At 28.3% G+C, this 19,491-nt stretch overlaps 2 protein-coding genes across 2 annotated transcripts; both read right to left on the reverse strand.

Annotated features, from left to right (window-relative positions):
* Positions 1–556: 556 nt before the first annotated feature.
* Positions 557–1,795, reverse strand: LOC108456300 (ethylene-responsive transcription factor 4-like). The gene has a single exon (XM_017754898.2). The coding sequence runs from the start codon at positions 1,633–1,635 to the stop codon at positions 862–864; it is 774 nt and encodes a 257-aa protein (XP_017610387.1). The 5' UTR covers positions 1,636–1,795; the 3' UTR covers positions 557–861.
* Positions 1,796–12,451: 10,656 nt separating this feature from the next.
* LOC108454317 (protein DEHYDRATION-INDUCED 19 homolog 4-like) lies at positions 12,452–15,588 on the reverse strand. The gene is made up of 5 exons (XM_017752734.2): positions 15,075–15,588; positions 14,824–14,963; positions 13,370–13,447; positions 12,970–13,259; positions 12,452–12,898 (listed from the first exon to the last, which is right to left on the reverse strand). Exons 1-5 carry the CDS (start codon positions 15,157–15,159, stop codon positions 12,790–12,792), a joined length of 702 nt encoding a protein of 233 aa, XP_017608223.1. The 5' UTR covers positions 15,160–15,588; the 3' UTR covers positions 12,452–12,789.
* Positions 15,589–19,491: the final 3,903 nt, after the last annotated feature.

Consider the following 19,491-nt stretch of genomic DNA (forward strand, 5'->3'; position numbering starts at 1 on the left):
ATTAACACTTAATTATTTTTAAATTTTATAAATATGAAAAAAAACTTATTTTTATGAGTTTTAGTAATTTTAATAACTTTTATATTTTAAATTTTAAAATTAATTAATTACTGACGAAGTAGTATCCAAGTGTACGTGATATCAACAAAATTAATAAAACTTCACTTTTTATCTATTTCAAGTTAATTTGACAAATAGCTAAAACCACCTAATTACAAAATTGAGAGTAAAAAAAAAGGTTAAAATAATTCTTTTAAAATTGAAAGATGAAATAAGATTTTGGATAAAATCATAATGAAATTGACTTGTTAATTATCTTAATACAGATCTGATAAATTGGTTAACCTATGCCTTTCCAAAGTCCTAAACTTATCTTGATTTTCTCGAATTTGGAAATGTTAGTAATTTCCAAATTAAGAAACTTTGGCATTAAATCAATTCAAAGGACCATACACTTTCCCCAAAAACATAAAATTAAAAAATAAATCCCAACTAAATTATTTTTCCTTAATTAAAACTATATAATATAATTTCGTATGTCGTCGGCTTCGCCGGGAAATTTTCCAGATTTCTGCAATAACACCGACCCTAAAATTAAACTTGAATTTGAATTCAAACATATCATAAATTTTTTTTTTTTCGGGTGTTGATTCATCAGCAAAAAAATACAGTAACAAAGTTATGAACAACAAAAAGAAACTAAATGTTTCAAATGTTGAAAAAAGAGGAGAGGTTATCTGCTGAAGTATATTCACGTACATCAACCGTAGTTTAAAAAATCGCTTCCACTTATCGGAGCTCTCGTCGTTATTCATAACGTCTTTTATTTTCCAGTCGCAAGATCGACGCGAGAAAAAAAATTCAAGCGATTTCAGGGAGAGCCGGTTGGTTGAGATCAATGTTGAGAAGTGGACGCGGCTTGATCTCATGATGATTCAAATCAACAACGGAGGACGAATCGGAGTCACTTTGCACGCCACCGTTGAACACCGTGTGAAAATCGTGGTGATCGAATGTCATCCGTTGATATTGTTGTCCTTTGAGCATGCCACCAGACCGGACGAACGCGTCGAAGTAAAAAACCTGAGGGCTCGCAATGGTCGGCATGCCGGCAGCGTGAAAAACGCCAGTACCCGTCGAAACTTGATGGAAAGGAAACCTAACGGTGGAGGAACCGAATCCGGTAATCGATCTACGTCCGAGGTTGAGATCCAACGGCGAAGAATCGATCATAATGGTAGTCGGCTCAAGACTCAACGACTCTACTGTGCTACTCTGGCTAGAGCTCTGATTGTTATTAATGTTAATATTAATCTTACCATTATTATTAATATTATTATCACAGTTAGTAACATTGACAACATTGTTGATGTTTTCACAAGGGAGCGGAAAATTCGTCTTCGCTTTGGAGCCGCGAAATTCACGAGCGGCAGCGTCATAAGCTGTGGCTGCTTCCTCCGCCGTGTCGAAAGTCCCTAACCAAACACGACTCTTCTTCCCCGGATCTCGAATCTCGGCGGCATAACGTCCCCAAGGACGCTTTCGTACACCTCTAAAATGAACCTCCTTACTAATCCCTCCACCGCTGTTGCCATTGCCTTTTACGGCTGCCGTCGATTTCTCCCTCGGCGCCATCTAAAAGGGAAAAGAAACAGACACGGTGTTTGCGGGTTTTTTTCTTTTCCGATTAGGAAATAAAGAACGTGCAATGCTTTATGATATATTTTTCTAGTTTTCGTTCTTTTTTTCTGAGAGAAAGCGCGTGGGGAATTGTGTGTGGGGTTGAGAGAGAAACGAGGAGGTTTATTTATAGAGGTAGGGAATAAGGAAATCGGCGAGGAATTAAAGGAGAGGATGGGGATACAGTAAGCGATGCGTTTGACTGAGGGAGCGGCTGAGAGAAAGAGTGGGGGGAAGTGCCCTGTGGTGGCAGTTTTGTAAATTCCCGGTTAAGGATTACGTGGCATATGTGTTGTCTTTATGAGATCTACCATTATTACATTTATCTAACGGCTACTGTGTGACTGTTGATTATGTGCGATGGAGTGGGTCCCTCTCTCACTCTCTCTTCCCTTGGCGTTCCTTTCACACGTTTATGTGAAAATATTAATTGTGTAGATGGTTTTTTTTTTCTTAATCATAAATCTAACCCTTCATATATATTCTTTTATTAATTTAATTTTTATATTTTTAATAGAAAAATATTAACTAAAAAATTAATATTTTAATGATATTGGCACGAAACTTGCACGACAATCCACCTCCGCTCTATACTAACATTGCAAGTATGTCTTATTTGTCAAATAACCAAATAAATTAATAATTATAAAAAATTCAAAAATGCATGTTGCTATATTTGAAATGTTAACATTGAAGTCAAGTATTTTTGTTAAAATTTAACAATTCAACTCTTTTGAAATATTGATGATCAAATTCGACTCTTTTAAAAAAATTAAAATTAAATTTAGCTAAAAAATCAATTTAAAAAATATATAAACTTTAAAAACTAAATTTACCATTGTAATTTTTTCTAAAGTATATGGTTTTTTAACATAAAGATCCCCTAACAAAAAAAGTTGCAAATATTATTATTAAAAAGTTTTAACTGTATTTTATGTCATAATTCTTTTTGAAAGTTTACAACTATAATCAAATTGTAAATATGGATATATGTTCAAGCAATCATAAAGTATATAATTAAATTATTACAATACGGGTGGATTAAGAATTAGAATAAAGTGTATAGTCAAACTATTGTTTTAAAAATTATCAAATGTTAAGTATAATGGTAAAGTATATTACATTTTAAGATAAAAAATTAACCTTCATTTACTACTCTTTAATTATACAAAAAAATTGTTTAAAATTTCGTATATATATATTAAAGAAGTTGTTTTTAAATAAATACATTAAATAAATTAAATTGTGTATTTTTCATGAATTAAATTTGACTAAAAAAATTAGGGCAAACTACTCTTAAGGTCACTTAACTATTAATAATTTTACATTCTGATCGCTCAGCTTTAAAAAGTTACAAAATGGTCATTAAATTATTCAAAAGTTTTTATTTAAGCCACAAAGCTTAGGGTTGAGCAAAACTCAATTTGATTCGAAAAAATTTAAAAATTTCAAGTTCCAAGTTAATCAAATTGAGTTATTTGATTTTTTTTTAGTAAACTGAAATTTGAGTTGAGTTGAAGTTTACAATTCGAATAACATATTAGTGTAAATATCTCTTTGGTCCCTGTTAATTTTGAATATAAGCAAATTGGTCTCTCTCTCAACAAAATTACAAAATGAAATTCAAAATAATTTCTAAAATTCAAAATATTTATAAAAATTCCAAAAAGTTAAATTATAATAATTTTAAAGAATATATAAAGAAAGTTAAAATTTTAAAATTTTCTAAAATAATAATTTTGAGACCTAAATAAGTTAATTTATCATACTAAAGTATCTTTTTTTCTTCTTATTTTGCTTTGAAAAAGTTTTCAAATATATATGGTTTCAATTTATATGCTTTAATATGAAATTAGTTATATTGTAACAATATTTTAATTCAACATGTTTAATTTTTTAATTTAACTCAAACAATTTCACTCGAATCAACTCTACGAATCGACTCCACTTGAATTTTATTTCATTCGATTCGATTCGAAAAAATTTTAAATCGAGTTAGGATGATAAAATAAGACTCATCAACTCAATTAACTTAAAAAAAATTCACCAGATTCGTCTTGATTCGATCGAACTCTCACCTCTAACTAGGTTGTTAAGTTTTTTTTTTTTTTAAGTTCAACTAGCAAGCTCCAAGCGAAAATTCAACGATCGGTACAGTTGACCAATACCCATTGATGAATAAAATAACATACCATAGATCCAAGTAGATTTGACAATTAGTATTGGAGATCAGAGAATAAATTTATTTAGATTTTGATTTACAGATTCATAATGTTAAAAGTTATTTCATAAAAATTTAAACCGTAGAAAAGAAGAAGAATGAGAACTTTCGATTAGTGTGAAAGGTGCGAACAAAAAAACTATACAATAATGATTTTAACAATTTAGTAACTTAAATAAAAAATTTTAAATAATTTAACTACTATTTTACTATTTTTTATATAGGGTGAAATTTACCCAAATAATTGAATAGAGTAATTAAGAAATAAGGGCGCGTGAAGTGAGAATAGTAAGTTTGAACAAATTGTCGGCATATTCCGCTATCTCGCCGCGTGACTGAATCTGCTATGAGCAAACAGAGAAAGAGTGATGGCTGCCCTTTTAATTTTTTTTAATATTCTAGGAAATATAATAAAACAATAATATTTTTAAAATACTTTTGAAAAAATTTAAAATGAAAATAAATATATTTTTAGTCTATTTTTCCAAGTTTTATTTAATTACTTACTCAATTTATCACGTGTATCCTATTTTTATTGTGCATTACAATTTAAATTAAATTATTCAAAAATTAGTATGAATGAAAATAAAATTGATTAAATTAATTTTTAATAATTTATTTGATTAAATAAATTGAATAAATTAATTTGATGAATCGATAATTTAATTAATTCAATCAGAAATTTTATTCTAAAAATTTTAATTTAAACTCAAATTGAGAACTCATGTTCGTTATTTTCACTATTAACTCCTTAAAACTACTTACGTTGTTTATATTTTCTATCGATATTTAAAAATAAAAAGAATCATATCAATATCTATATTAAAATCAAAATTAATTTTTTAATTATTAAATAATAATTCAGATAAAATTGAGGTTACCTAAATTAAAAAATAAAGAAAACTGTTATTTAAGTTTTAAAAAAATGTGTCACATATTGGATTGAGTTATTAGATTGAAATTACAAAATAAATTATTTTAATTATATTAGAGTTGTGTGACTCAATTTCGTTTGATCAAGTATGAAAAGTTTGATGTGTTGCTCATTTGTTAAAAAAATAAAATAGAGAGATAAAATAGGAGATCTATAAGGTGAATGACTGAGGGTTACAAGTTGAATCCGTATAGGACTATACTTTTTCTATTAGACATTGATTATAATAAGGTTGTTTAACCCTTAAAAACGTGTGTAGTCAAAAATTTCTTATATTATTATTTTTTAACATTAGTGAATTTTTCTTCCTCTGTCTGTATTTTTTTTCCAAAAGGATTTTTGATATAAAATTTACATGTTCTTTTTTTTGTTATTACTTTGTGATCATTCTTATTGTTATTATTTTTTTTTAAAAAAAAAACCATGTAAGATCTAAATCAAAAGTGTGTAATCGAGTTGAATAAATTACCCGATAAATCCTCAAATATTTGAATTTTGACGGCATTTATTACCTCCACACGTCTTCACAAATAAAGCATTTTCTTCAGCTTCCATTTAATTATTTGCCTATGTAATAGCCTGAATTTTCAGTGGTGTCGGAATAGTGATTCGAGATCACTAAATCCGACAAATGAGTAGAAAATATTATTAATTTAGTGAATATAAGTTAAGTGTGAAGTTAGGAAAATTTTTGAAATAGCGAATAGTGTACTAGAAATAAAAAAAAAATTTAAATTAGAATCGGAAACGAGATATCGAGAGTTTGAAAATTTTAAACGAGCCATAAATATTTTTATAAATATTTATGGAGTGTTAATAAGTTAGTATTAAAGTTTCGTCAAGAAATTTTAAAGTTTCGATAGTTAATTGAATAAAAAGGATTAAATTGTAACAAATGTAAAATTATGGGAAATGATTAAATAGCTTAAATGATAAAAGAAAGAGGGTTTAAAAGGCAAATAGACCCAGGTCTATTTGGGCTGGACGGCAAGGTGCATGAAATCAGCAGGAAAATTGATGAATTAAGGGCAAAATTGGAATATTGCAAAAATTTACTTAATAAACTAGGACTAAAGTGGAATTATCTAGAATTCTCATTATTTTTCTGCATTCTCATCAGCAAAAACACCATAGAAGGGTTTTCTTAAGCTGGTTTTTCATATTTTTACTGCAAGTAAGTTCAATTCTTGATTATTTCTTGAAATTTTTGTGTTTTTATGACTTTTACAACTAGGTCCACTTGTTGAATTCATTAGTTTTGATTCTATGAAAGAAATTGAAAGTTGATATGAATATGTGCTGGAATTATATGATGATTTAGCATGGAATTAGAGTTTTAAATTGTTTATATGCTGTTTTTATTGAAAGAATTGAATAGAAAGTGAATGTTTGGGATCTAAAGGTGAAAAAGTTTGAAGTTAGGGTTTTATGTGGAAATTCTGAATTTAAATAATTGTGAAATAACTTATAATGTTAAGGTAAAGCATTAATTGGGAAGAATTAGCTTCATTGAGGGATTAATTGAGCAAGGACTGAATTGTATGAACTGTGAAATTTGGGGCAAAAATCAAAATCAGCATTTGCACTAAAACAGTTTTGGACAGTAGCAGTAGTCTAACTTTGAAAAATCACCATAAATTGTAGAAATCGAATTAGAAGATAAAAAAAATATGAAATTAAAGCTTATTGAGTCTAGTTTCTCATAGAAGAAACGGTGTAAGTAACGGAATTGTAGATCATGAGATATAATAGATTTTGTGAGACAATGTCAGAATGATTTCGGGATCCCCTGTTCTGACTTTGAAAAATCATCAAAAATTGGAGAAAAATAATTAGGGGCTTAAATTTATATTTTTAGAATCCTTAATGAGTCTATTTTCAATAGAAACAAACATGGACATTATCCGAATTCTGTACGAAGAGATAATTAATTTTTAGTGAAGAAGGGTCGGAATTGTCAGACAGCAGAATAGGGGTGACTTTAAAGAATAAACTGTACTTATTGGCTAAACCAAAAATTCTAAAAATTTTATGATAAGAAGATATATGACTCTAGCTTCAGATAAAATTAGAGGATCCTAATTTGGAGTTCTGTAGCTAAAGATAAAAATAATCTAGTGACTATGACACCGATGGACAACATTGGAAAATACATAAGTAAACAATTAAATTATAGATAATATTACTTATAAGCGGGTTGAAGATGAAGTCAATACTGATAAATGAATGATTTTACAATGATAGATCGAGAACCCGAAGCAAGTTGAGGAAAAGAAAAGTAGCTGATTAGTCCCCGAATTTTCACAAATTTTACAAATCAACCTGTAAGTTCATATGGTTGAAGTTTAATGATTATATGTTAATTTTATGAATTATATAATGTATGATGAAATATATTTATTGATGAATAGAAAATAAAATAACAACTTTAAAATCGAATAAATGATCAAATTGAGTGGAATGTCGGATTTGAGTACTTCGATCGGTGACAAGTGATAAGTGGTAGCCTCACTACACTTATCCGATCGATGATAAGTGACAAATGATAAGTGGTAGCTTAGCTACTCTTATCCGATCAAGTGACAAGTGATAAGTGATAAGTGATAGCTTTAGCTACACTTATCCGATCGATGACAAGTGATAAATGTGATCGATTGTAAGACCGTGGTGACTATGATTTTAAAAGTGATAAGTGATCATATGCAAGCCCATAATTATACTATGGCAAAGTGAAAGTGAAGTACTCAATTTTCCTTTACCATTCCCTAATTTGGTTAAAGAATGATATATGACAAATGGACCCAAAAGAATTAATGGAAATGGATAAGTGGTAGTGAGTTTATATAGGGAACTCACCAATGACTGTGATTGACAGGTGAACTTAATAATTGTGTATATAGTATAAGTGTATAAATATTTGGTAAGATTTATGTTTTATGCCTATGAACTTACTAAGCTTTTATAAGCTTATTTGAGTGTATTCAATGTCTCTTGTAGATTGACGTGGAAGTATACGGAGGATCGGATCAACACAGAGGATCACACTATCCGATTATCTCCGTAGCTTTTGTAAATTTCATTTTTGATTTATATGGCATGTATAAGGCTTGGTGATTATATAAATATTAAGACTTGTTTAATGAATATACATTAAAGTAAAGAATGATGAGTAAGTTAAATAGTATAATTATAATAGAAGTATAATTTTGTATTAAATTGATTGAAATGAATTGGTTGGTTGGATTGGTCTCGGTTTTAAAATTGCGGGAAGGTTAGATATTTATAAAGGGGTTATATTGAGAAAAAAACACTTTGGGATTTTTGAAAAATCCCTATGGTTTCGATTTAATTCTAGTCTAGTCTCAAGTATGTTTTGGGCTTTGGAGGCCCATCTAAAGGACACCATGACATGTTTTAGTAAATAAATAGTATTTAACTCGTATTAACGAAAAATTAATTCGGTAAACTCCGGTAATGCCTCCTACCCTATTCTGGCGATGAATACGGGTAAAGGGTGTTACATTTAGTGGTATCAGAGCCCGGTTTAGCCGGTTCTCAGAACATGTGTTATGTGTAAAGTGTTTAGAAATACATGCCATATAAAGTGTAAGGGGTGTTACAGCCTAACTCATGTCACCCTCATAAATAAGTTTATTTCATGAATTAATCAAATTGCAAAAATAAATAAAAAAAATCATAATTTTTTAGAATTCACTTTGTTGTCGTTTTGATAGTGCTAACCAATATTAAATTTCGAGATTTCAAGATTATTTATAAATTATTTTAAATTAATTCTATCTTAAAATCTCACGCTATGAATTATATTAAATCAAAACAATAGTTGTTGACATTGAACTGATTGGATCGAGAATTAATTAATGTATCAATTCAAACAATAGAGTTAAATTGATGAACCACGAATTACTCTAAATCAATTGAGCTAGTGATTGAATTGATTAAATGTATTCTAATATGTTTTAATATTTTTTATTTTATAACTTTTAATAATTTATTTTTATCAAAATTGAACCAACAGTCAAATAACAAATTGAGGCTTGATCAATTCAAGCACCCGCCTAATTTTAAAAATCATGATTGATTGAAATCGATTATTAAAAAAGATTGTATGAAATAATAACGCCACGTCATTTATATTCTTTTTCTAATAATTTAATGCACATTAATATTTTCATCATATTTAATTATTAACTTGCAAATTTAAAAAGAAAAATAGTTTTCACTTTATTATTTTATACTTCTAACATATTTTATACATAATTAGGTAGTTTGTTATCATATTACAAAAATATATATTATTAAATATGAATAAAAATTCTAAATGGGTGTTGTTATATTCATAATTATATTATTACAAAATATAATAATAATTGGAAAATAACAAAGTGAACATATTATCGAAAAGAACGAGATGTTTCCTAGAAAAGAGACGGTCCATATTAGCCCTTCAAATTTTCAAGAATCAGCGACAAAAACGTTTCTGCCGTCCTCTATTTTTGAATTTACGCTTTGTCCCACAACAATTCCGCGTCCCCGTTGACTTTCAAACTAATACCTTAACTTTAAAAGTAATAAAATAGTTATTAAATTATTTAAATTTTTTAAAGTATTAGTCTATTAAAATTATTATTGTATAATTTTTTATTTGCACCACTTACGCCAATCAAAAATTTTATTTCATTTTTCTTCTATTGTTTAGTTTATTTTTATTAAACAATTTTAAACTTTTTAATCATTATAATTTTAGGGAAGGGATGATAGAATTTGAACCTGCACTATTTGAGTGATAAATGTTTTTTTCATTATAATATTAGGGGAAGAGAATGATAGAGTTTGAACCCGTGTCATCTAGGTGACAAACGAGGGCTCTCATTGCTCCAAACAAGTCTTGCCAGCAAGGGTTCTAATAATTACTTTAAACAAGTTAGATATATCTCGATTCTTAAATTAGTATCTAAAATTATTTTTTATCATAAGTGATACTTAAACTATTAATTTTATCACAATTTATCTTAAAAAACCATAACAACCAATAATAACATGAAATGTGGCACAGTTTATTGAATGTCGTAAATGTTTAATTACCAATTGTAACCAAATAAAATAAAATATTTACTAATCTAAGAATTGGGGAATAGTTAAGAGACTAATTTAATAAAAACCTTAATTGTTAGCATAAAAAGCATGATTTTTGTATAATATTGATATTGATTGTATTGGTATTTACGTATCATTTTGACCTAAAAGGAAAACTAAATAATTTATGTTTTGTTTCATTAAAATTTCGATGTATTTATGTTTATTTTAATAAATTATATTTTATATCGATATACAAGTTGATACAAGATTTTAATATTTTAAATTAATTTTTTATATTTTTATCTTAATTATTTTTACTTTTATTTATAATCACATAAAAATAAATATAACAATCGAATTATTAAATTATTAAACTTAATCAATAATTTTAAAATTTATATTTTCATATAACTTTTTTTAAGAAACAACAAATTGAATTATAAATATACGTATATATATGAAAAAAAACATTATCAAACTTGAAATAGTACAGCAAAATACATCGATATCTAATTATCTATACATATCAATATCATGCAATATTTTATTTATTGTTGACAAAGACATTAATTAAAGAAAAATATTTAATACACTATTAATAAAGTTTTTGAATTTTATAAACAAGATTGGAGAGATGACAAATTTGTCAACGCTCTCACTTCCCATTCATACTCAAGTTTATAATTAGGACAACAAAGTGCAGAAATTAACAGAAAAGAACAAAAGAAAATTATTGCTTATAAATGTCAACAAAAGAAAATCAATGGCTAAAAATGGAGTTAAAATCTTTTTGAGGATTAATATTATTAATCCAGTCGGTGTTGAGTTTTACATTTTTTTAATATGGTGATTATATTATTATTTTTATTTAAGCCGGTATTGCTATTTGGTAAAAGTTATATATTTTTGTACCTTAAAATAATGGTGTTGACTTTTTAGTATTTAATTAGGACTTTAAGGTTGATTTGATGAAAAGTTAGTTGTTAATGTAATTAGTTTCAAATTTTTCATGATTTTGTTAATAGAATAAATTTAGTGTTAAATGTGAATTTATTAAATTAAATGCAATCCGATAAATGTGATTCAATTCAGGTTTTAAAATTGATTTTATACAAGTTAATTATTAATATTATTAATTAATTATAAATTTTATCAAATCAACTCTAAGATTGAAGTTAAATATTATTATTTTCAGATATCAAAATATATAATGTTTATAAAAAATAAGTTATTGAAAAAAGAAGAAGAGTGTTTTAATTTGGTGATCAGTGATTTGATTGAGCATCTAGAAGTATTTTCATGACAAAAAACTATGTTTTTTAAGAGTAACATTTGAAACATTTTGGGTTGTTAGAAAGTATTGTGTTCAAGTGGACTTCAATTTATGAAAATAGAAATTGATTTTATAATTTTCATTTTTCAAATAACATTCAATTTTTTAAAAAATTAATTAATTTGAAATTCTTATAAATAATTTTGGATTTCATGTTTATATAGTTTACAAATATGTAATTATATTAAATCGGGTTAAATATATCATTAGGCCTTATATTTTGATTTTAAGATTTAATTATTAAATTTGAAAAGTTTGAAAAATTAAATTTTTATTTTTTTTATTTCAAAATTTTGATCTTATAATTACTAATAATTTATATATGGAGTTGATATGATTATACGAGGGTAATGATGATAACTTTTGATGAAAAACATCAATTATTGTATTAGGATTTTTAATTTTAAATTTATAGAATAAATCCTAAATTTTGTCTGAATTGAGAACATATTTTAATCTATTTTAATTTAAATAGTGATAATTAAGGTATTAAAATAATATACAAAAAGGTAGCATGGGATGGAAGAAAATGATAAAAGTTAGATAAGATTAATTGTGAGCTAAATCTTAAACTTTAAATCGAGTTTAATCTAATTTTATTAAAATGTGCCCAAGTTTTCATATTTTTATACTTGTTATACAATTCATAAAAATTAAATTTTTAAAATTCGTAATTATTTCTTCAACAATATTACCTTCAGAGTTCAAACTCAAATTTCTTAAAATGCAATATTCATTACAATCAATATCATAAAATCTATAAAATTAAAAAGGAAACAAACCCTTAATTATAATTAAAATGTGTATGAAAAAGAAGTAAAAATTTTAAAAGAACAATATTTTAGTATACAGAGTGTGTAAAACGAATTTTATAAAAATCATTTGTCACCGACCTCCAAAAATTACCTGAATTATATGTATATATATAATACCTATGTATTTTAATATATTATTTCAAATTTATCAATATTTTTCAAATATTGTAATTTATAATCTAATTTTCAATTTTCTAATAAATGCATATAAATATACCTCAACTACATATAAAATATATATTTATATGCAAATATAAACTTTAAAATTATTAATTAAACTCAATAATTAATTATTATATTTTATTTCAAATGTAACTATAAAAGGATTTAAAAAATAGTTTAAAAATATAAGAAAATTATACATCCAATACTGGCCAAAACACACCAAAACGGTGTCGCTTTGCTTCTTGCTGTCTTAAAAAGCTTTAATATTTCAATGTAATAAAATAGTAAAATAACTCGAAAATTGAAGTTAAGCCATAAACTATTCCAGAATATATAGTACAAATTCTGGTTGAAAATGGGGCTATAAGAAAAAAAAGGATGACAAAATCTTATCATGAAGCTTCAACATTCCGATTAAATGCATCGTTGGGTTTCGATCGAAACGATATGATCTCTCGTTTCTTATCATACCCGGAAATGCCTCATAACAAGATTCCGATAACTACATTAATTAGTTTTTATCGGTTCGACTTACTAATTTTCGTTAGTCGTTTAAAAGAGTTGTCAACAGCAAATCTTGAACGAATCCAGCTCTCCCTGTGGCTTGCCGAATCCTTTTTTCGCGTTCTTCGTAACTCAATGACGGATCCAAACTGTTTAAGAATAATCGATAATGTCAAACTCGGCTATTCCAAAAACAAAGATTTAAGGTTTGGCACATTACCTTGATTTCCACATATGTGCTGGTGCCATATTCTTTGTGGTGGTATCGTCGAAACTAGTTACAACGGATTTCGTAATTTCTTCAGCTTCTGATGCTGGGAAATTCATAATGAGTGAAGAAAGGAAAGAATCTGTAGCAGCATTGGCATTGGACACGTTGACACCGCTTGATCTATACGCACCACCACCTAGAAGTACTTGCAGATGTGCTTCTCGGAGATCCCGGCCGAGGAGAGAGAGTGCCTGACTGTTCGGAATGGCAACTCTACGTAACCTGCAACGTCTCTGCAAGTAATCTTTTGTTAAGGGAAACTATATACAATTAAAACAAGCGTGTGCATAATTTCCGAGTCAAATTAAGAGAAAATCAAGGACATGAGATGTTTCATTATCAAGGATATCTTGAATAAATTTCCGTGTTGCAGCGTGATATGACTTAGCATGTCTCTCGCAACTTTGACATAGCAAACCGGACAAATCTGTAACAGAAAAATCAATGCCAGTATTAAGACAATTCGCATGTAAACATAATCGGGAACTTTGTTCCATCGTAAAACCTAAGGTTAAAGTATAAAAAGTACAAATATTAAACAAGACAATCACAGCCAAAGAAAAGCTCACGATCGGAGCAATTCAGCTTGAATTTCATCTTCACCACAGATTGGGAGAGAGGGAAGAGCTTTTAACAAAACCAGAAGATAATCTCCTGCGTATCAGACACGGTGAGATGCCTAGGATTCGATTAGTCATCGAAATCTCGGAATATACAAAATGCGCATTCCTCTATACCATCACCAACATCATATACTAACTCTACCAATCACCGTATTGCCCGTTTCAATGTACGTATACTTCCGAGTTTTATCCAGCATGAAAATAATATCACCGATCCTGCTCCAGCTCGTCCAAAAACTTGTAGCTTGAGTTCAATCTATAAACTGTATGTTTTAGTTTCGTTTCTTACACACTCCATAAAGACCATATAAAGATTGAACATATCCTAAGATTTTGCCACAATAAAGCAACTATCCATTTTCAATATCGGCACGGAAATTATACTGACTAGCCTACAACTTTACCCCAATTGAGCAACAACGAGAAAGATGATATCTCAATCCTGATCATCTTTCGTTCAACAACCTTTCACATGGAATCAAAGCAATTCAAGTTTTGTTTCTTCCGAATTAAGCTGTGAAATAATAATAACCAAACCTTCAAACTGGAAACTTAATCCTTACTAGACCATCGATAGGGGATCGGGACTATGTCCCAAAGTCATTAGCAACATCTACAAGTCATTATAAAACACGATTTTATCCCCAAAATTCTTAAGGTTACTCTCATCCCTCACACCCCAATGTTCGAAACCGAGAAGCAAGATCAGCGCATGACATTCTCGACTTTCATAATTTAACCCAACAAAACAGGGTAAATGACAGACTCATAACTTTATAATCATGTCAGAAGGCGAAAATCGATAAAACATCTAACAACCAAAGATGAGATTGTTGAAATTATTTTCTCTACGAAGGTAAAATCCGAAGTCCCGAACCAAAAAACACACAATAGCCTGCGCAATCCCGATACATTTGCACTCTGCAACATCCTTAGTTTGATCATACAAATAATAACAATAAATCACAGTTTTTTTTCTCTGTGTATCTATAGAAGGAAACCTCAATTTTGCAATTAAAAAACCCCCAAAAACACACAGACAAAATTAGAAAAAAAAAAAAAAGTTATTATAATCAAACATACACTATAATCAAAACTAAAAAAGAAAACCTAAACTGTTTTTATCCATTAACAAAAGAATTAAATAACTAATTTTCTTAATATAATGAAATTTGCTCACCGTAACTTTGGATTCACAGGGATGATCATCTTCGAGATGGGAACACAGGGACGCGATATCGAAATCCTCGTAACAATACGGGCATGGGAAATCGGGTCGGACCTCGTCGTCAACCTCAAAATCATCGATGGTCAAACGATCTTTTTAGTTATTTATTTATTTATATTTCAAATAAAAAAAATAGATGAGAAAAGGGGGAAAATGAAAAAAAATTTGAAAAACCCAGATCGAAAATTGAAATTAAAACGTACCCAGATGAGAGGTTTGATGGCGGTGCTGCAAATTATACTGGCGTTTAGCGGCGGCGAGACGAGACGTCCAGAAATCGGAATCCATTTGAAAAATGACCAAAAGGTGTTTTGGAACTTTTTTGAAATTTTTATTAAAAAAAATTACAATTCACAAACTAGAAATATATGAAACTTTTGCTTCTTTTTCTACAAAAATTATATATATTTCTGGGTTTTCTTTGACTTTTGTTTTAAAAAAAGAAAAAAAAAGAAAAACTTAAGCTTTGTTCATCTCAATGAAAACAAATACAAGAGAGAGAAAGGTTAAATTATTTGTTAATCGATAAGATGATGATAATTAATAATGGATGATGCATGATTTTATGATTATAAATGTCTTAATCATACGAGAAAGGTTCAAAAGAAATTGAGGATTGAAATGAGAAAAATGCTTAAATCACCATTAGACAAAGAGGCGACCTAGAGCAAACGTCGGGTATTTTCTTGCTTTAATTTGATTTAGATTTACTATTTTTTCTCCTTTTAAAGTGCTTTTTTTAATTAAAAAAATAAAATAAAATAAAATGTAACTTGTGGTCTAAATTTGATGTATCTTCTTTTTCAATATGTTATTTTTCTCATGATTTTTTTATTGTAGCCATGAAAGGTTCTATTTGTATAATAACCACATAACTTTCAACATTTTGTTCTTTTTTAATTAATAATTTGATTTATATTTACGATAATATTTAAAAATAACATATAATAAATAATCAAATCCTTAATAAAATGTATGAAATTAAAATAATAAAAAATAGTTAAATCAAAGATAACTTTAGTCGCCCCAAAATGAAAATATTGCTATACAACCACTTAAAAATGTTTAAATTATAAATTAGTATATGATTAAATTCCACTTTGACCTCTAAAATTAAAAAAATTTCCCTTAAGTCCTTCAAAAATAATATAATAATAAATTAATACACAATAAAATTATATTTTAACATCTAGAAAATATATAATTCAATTCTAGCCCTTCTTAAAAAAATTATGGATTCACCCAAGAGTAAAATGAAATTTTGATAGATAAATACATCATATTAAGAATATTAAATGCAGTCTAATTATTTATTATGATATTGTCATTTTTCTTAAGTTAATTTGTAACAACAACTTAACTGCTTTTAAACAAATAATGTAGGTAAAAATAACATTGAAATAAAGTCTTGATTGAAGCGATAAAGAAAAAAAACATTAAAGATGCTACTGATATGGGCTTATTATTATTATTATTTTGATAAAATAGAATTTTTAATTTACACACATATAAAGTATCACACAAGCACGATGTGCAGATTGATTTTACGATCTTGAGATAATGTGAACACCCTTAACTTATAAACTAAATACTGAGATTCTAATTGATTATTACATCAATTCAATTAAAGATTTAACTAATAATATAGATTAATATAGTTTTCATTATTTGATTCTAGTTATTAGGTATTTTTACTTCATTTCTGTAGAGTTATCATTATTATTAAATTAAGTTTTTCAAATGTTATTTCACTAAATACTATCTACTGTCATTAAAAATTAAATTAAATTATTATAGTTTAAAATATTTTTGTATCGAGGTTTTATAATCATTCAAAAATAACTATCTTGGAACACAAAAACTTGACAATATCAATCTCATGTGATGACTTAATAGTCAATGTATTCACCGTTCTAAATGTAACTTGAGTTTGAATCGCACTAATCATATTTATTATTCGAGTTTTACGTTATTCTTATAATTCATCAAAAAATTTTGAGAACACCATAAACAAAAATAAAGTTTGAATTGCTTCAAAAAACATAATTTAAGAAATTTTTTCCAAAAGAAAACATTTATAATAAATATGTAAAATATTTACGATATCTAAGTAAAAACAACCCCAGTTATTATTAGTATTAAATAGGCCCCGTGGTCCAAGTATTTTTTAATATATTAAATAAGTCTTTACAATTTTGTCGTGATAAATTGTTACACTCAAATAAACTTTTAAATTTTGTTAAAAAGAATTTTTAAACTTTAGTACTATATATAATATGATTGTTTGAGTTGGTATCACGAGTTAATTTAACATCAACTCAATTAATGAAATTACTTAAAATTATTTTTTAATAAATATTAATATAATATTTTTCTTTTTACTATTTTTATATGAAATGTTTAAATAAAATGATTAAAAACTAAATTTCTAGAGACTGAACTTGAAATTTATGAGAGTTTATTTACAAGTTTTTTATAAATATATTTTTTATTGATATGGAGTACAACAAAGGAGGAGGACAAGGAAGAGACTATGGTGGTTCAGAAGAGGTCAGTTCACCTAAAGAGGCCAAGAGCTAGAGTAAGGACAAGATGACAGGTTGATCAAGAAAGCAATTGTTCAAAGTAACTTTAGGGTGATAGGAGGTCGATCCCTTTTTCATTGTACCTCAGGGTATTTATAGGAAATGAATCATTGTCTATTAGTATGACATAGCAAGATATATATATATATATATATATATATATATATATAGCCCTACTAAATGTGTAAAAGATAATCATGGGTCACTGTCAGTACAAGGTTGTTATGCTTAAATACACTCCTTATTGTCCTAGGAGTGCATTCACATTAGGAGGGTGTTCACACCCAAATACGGGTGGGTGCTTTTTGAGTTGAGCTGATGGTTCAGGACAGTGATCGTGTCCTGACATACGTGCATCGATGTGCGATGTGTGTGCAAGCGAACATGTTAAATTATAATGTAGTTTGAATTTACAACAAATTACTTGAAGTATTTTGAGGATCATGCCCATAAGAGGTATGACTAAATTGAGCTAATAGTAATAACAAACATGCTAAATTAAGTCTAAATAGCTACTACTGTACTTACTATACTCAGCCATGTGAGACACACAGCCTGGCGACACAGTCGTGTGTTATCTGATGAATTCTTAGGTTGTAAGTCAATGAGTTAGATGGCCTAATACAAGGGCGTGTGGGGCAACTCAGATGGTTACACGGCTTGGCACACGGACGTGTGACCCTACTCAGAGAGTTACATGGGTGAGGACACAGGCTGGGATATGGCCGTGTGTCTCTAGTTTGAAAGTTACACGGCCTGAGATACGGGTGTGAGGCACACGGCCTTGTCACACAGTTGTGTGACCCCTGTTTCTAAATTTTTGTGATTTTTTCCTAAACATTTCAAAAGATTTCAAATTGGTCCTGAATTGCTTCTATGGTGTTTTTAGGGCCTCGAGGGCTTGATTTAGGGACGCTATGTATGTATATGACTAGTTTATGATTTGATTATGTTATTGAATGATATTAAGTTTAAATGTTCCTAATTGTACCCTGTAATCGTAATCCGGTGACGATTACTGTTAGGGGTGTTACATCAATGATTACTTGAAAAGTCAGAGATAAAATAAAGGGGTGAACTATAAAGCTCAGTGTATAACTAAACTCAAACAGAAGACACACATAACACATTATACAAATCAGAGTATCACAAAGAATTTTGTAATGATCAATTTAGCAGAACTGAGAATGCATGATTAGGTCAATGCAGTATTTTTCAGAAAAACATAATGCAGATTTTTTAAAAAACTTCCTACCCAACTTTATTACACACCAAAATAGAGTTCCCCAAAACTCGTCCAACCAAAACACACCAACAAATAATTGTGGTCAATGCCATCAGAGTTGCAGTTAAACTGTCAAATCAGATATATGTGGTCATGCCACTATATTGCAGTCAAGTTACTAAAATAGGATTATGGTTAAACCACTAGAGAGTGCAGATCATTAAACTACCAAAACTTCCTCCTTACCATATTAACCCAATTCCATGCAATGTGACATGGCATGAATATACAAAATCAGAGTAGTAAGCATGTAATTTCATGCTTTGCAGAGCAGATATATCAGATTACAAATCACTTTAACAGCAAAGCCATAATGTCACATGTTATGGAATTGAAACAAAGCATAACTCATCATTAATAAAATATACCTTGCTAAACAGAACTCCCAGATTTACAATTCAGTTACGAATTACACACTAATGACATGCTTATAGATGTTACACATGCGATATCAATCTTAAAAATATCAAATATCAAAGTCACACATACTATACATATCAAACATCTAGAAATCATATTAATGAAAGTAAATATCAAATCTCACGTTTTACTATCTCATTTATATAGTACGGACCCTGCTGAAGGCCTAAATTCGATTTGCACATAAAAAATAACCTTAGGGTAAAATTTCAGAAAATGGGTCCGCACACCTATGTAGCCCACACGGCCTTACACATTCCCATGTAATCTACACGACTTGTGACACACACGGTCTGCCACATAGCTTGGCACACGACTGTATGGCACACA

This window comes from Gossypium arboreum, chromosome 9 (genome assembly GCF_025698485.1).
Source record: "Gossypium arboreum isolate Shixiya-1 chromosome 9, ASM2569848v2, whole genome shotgun sequence".
NCBI classification, from domain to species: Eukaryota; Viridiplantae; Streptophyta; class Magnoliopsida; order Malvales; family Malvaceae; genus Gossypium; species Gossypium arboreum.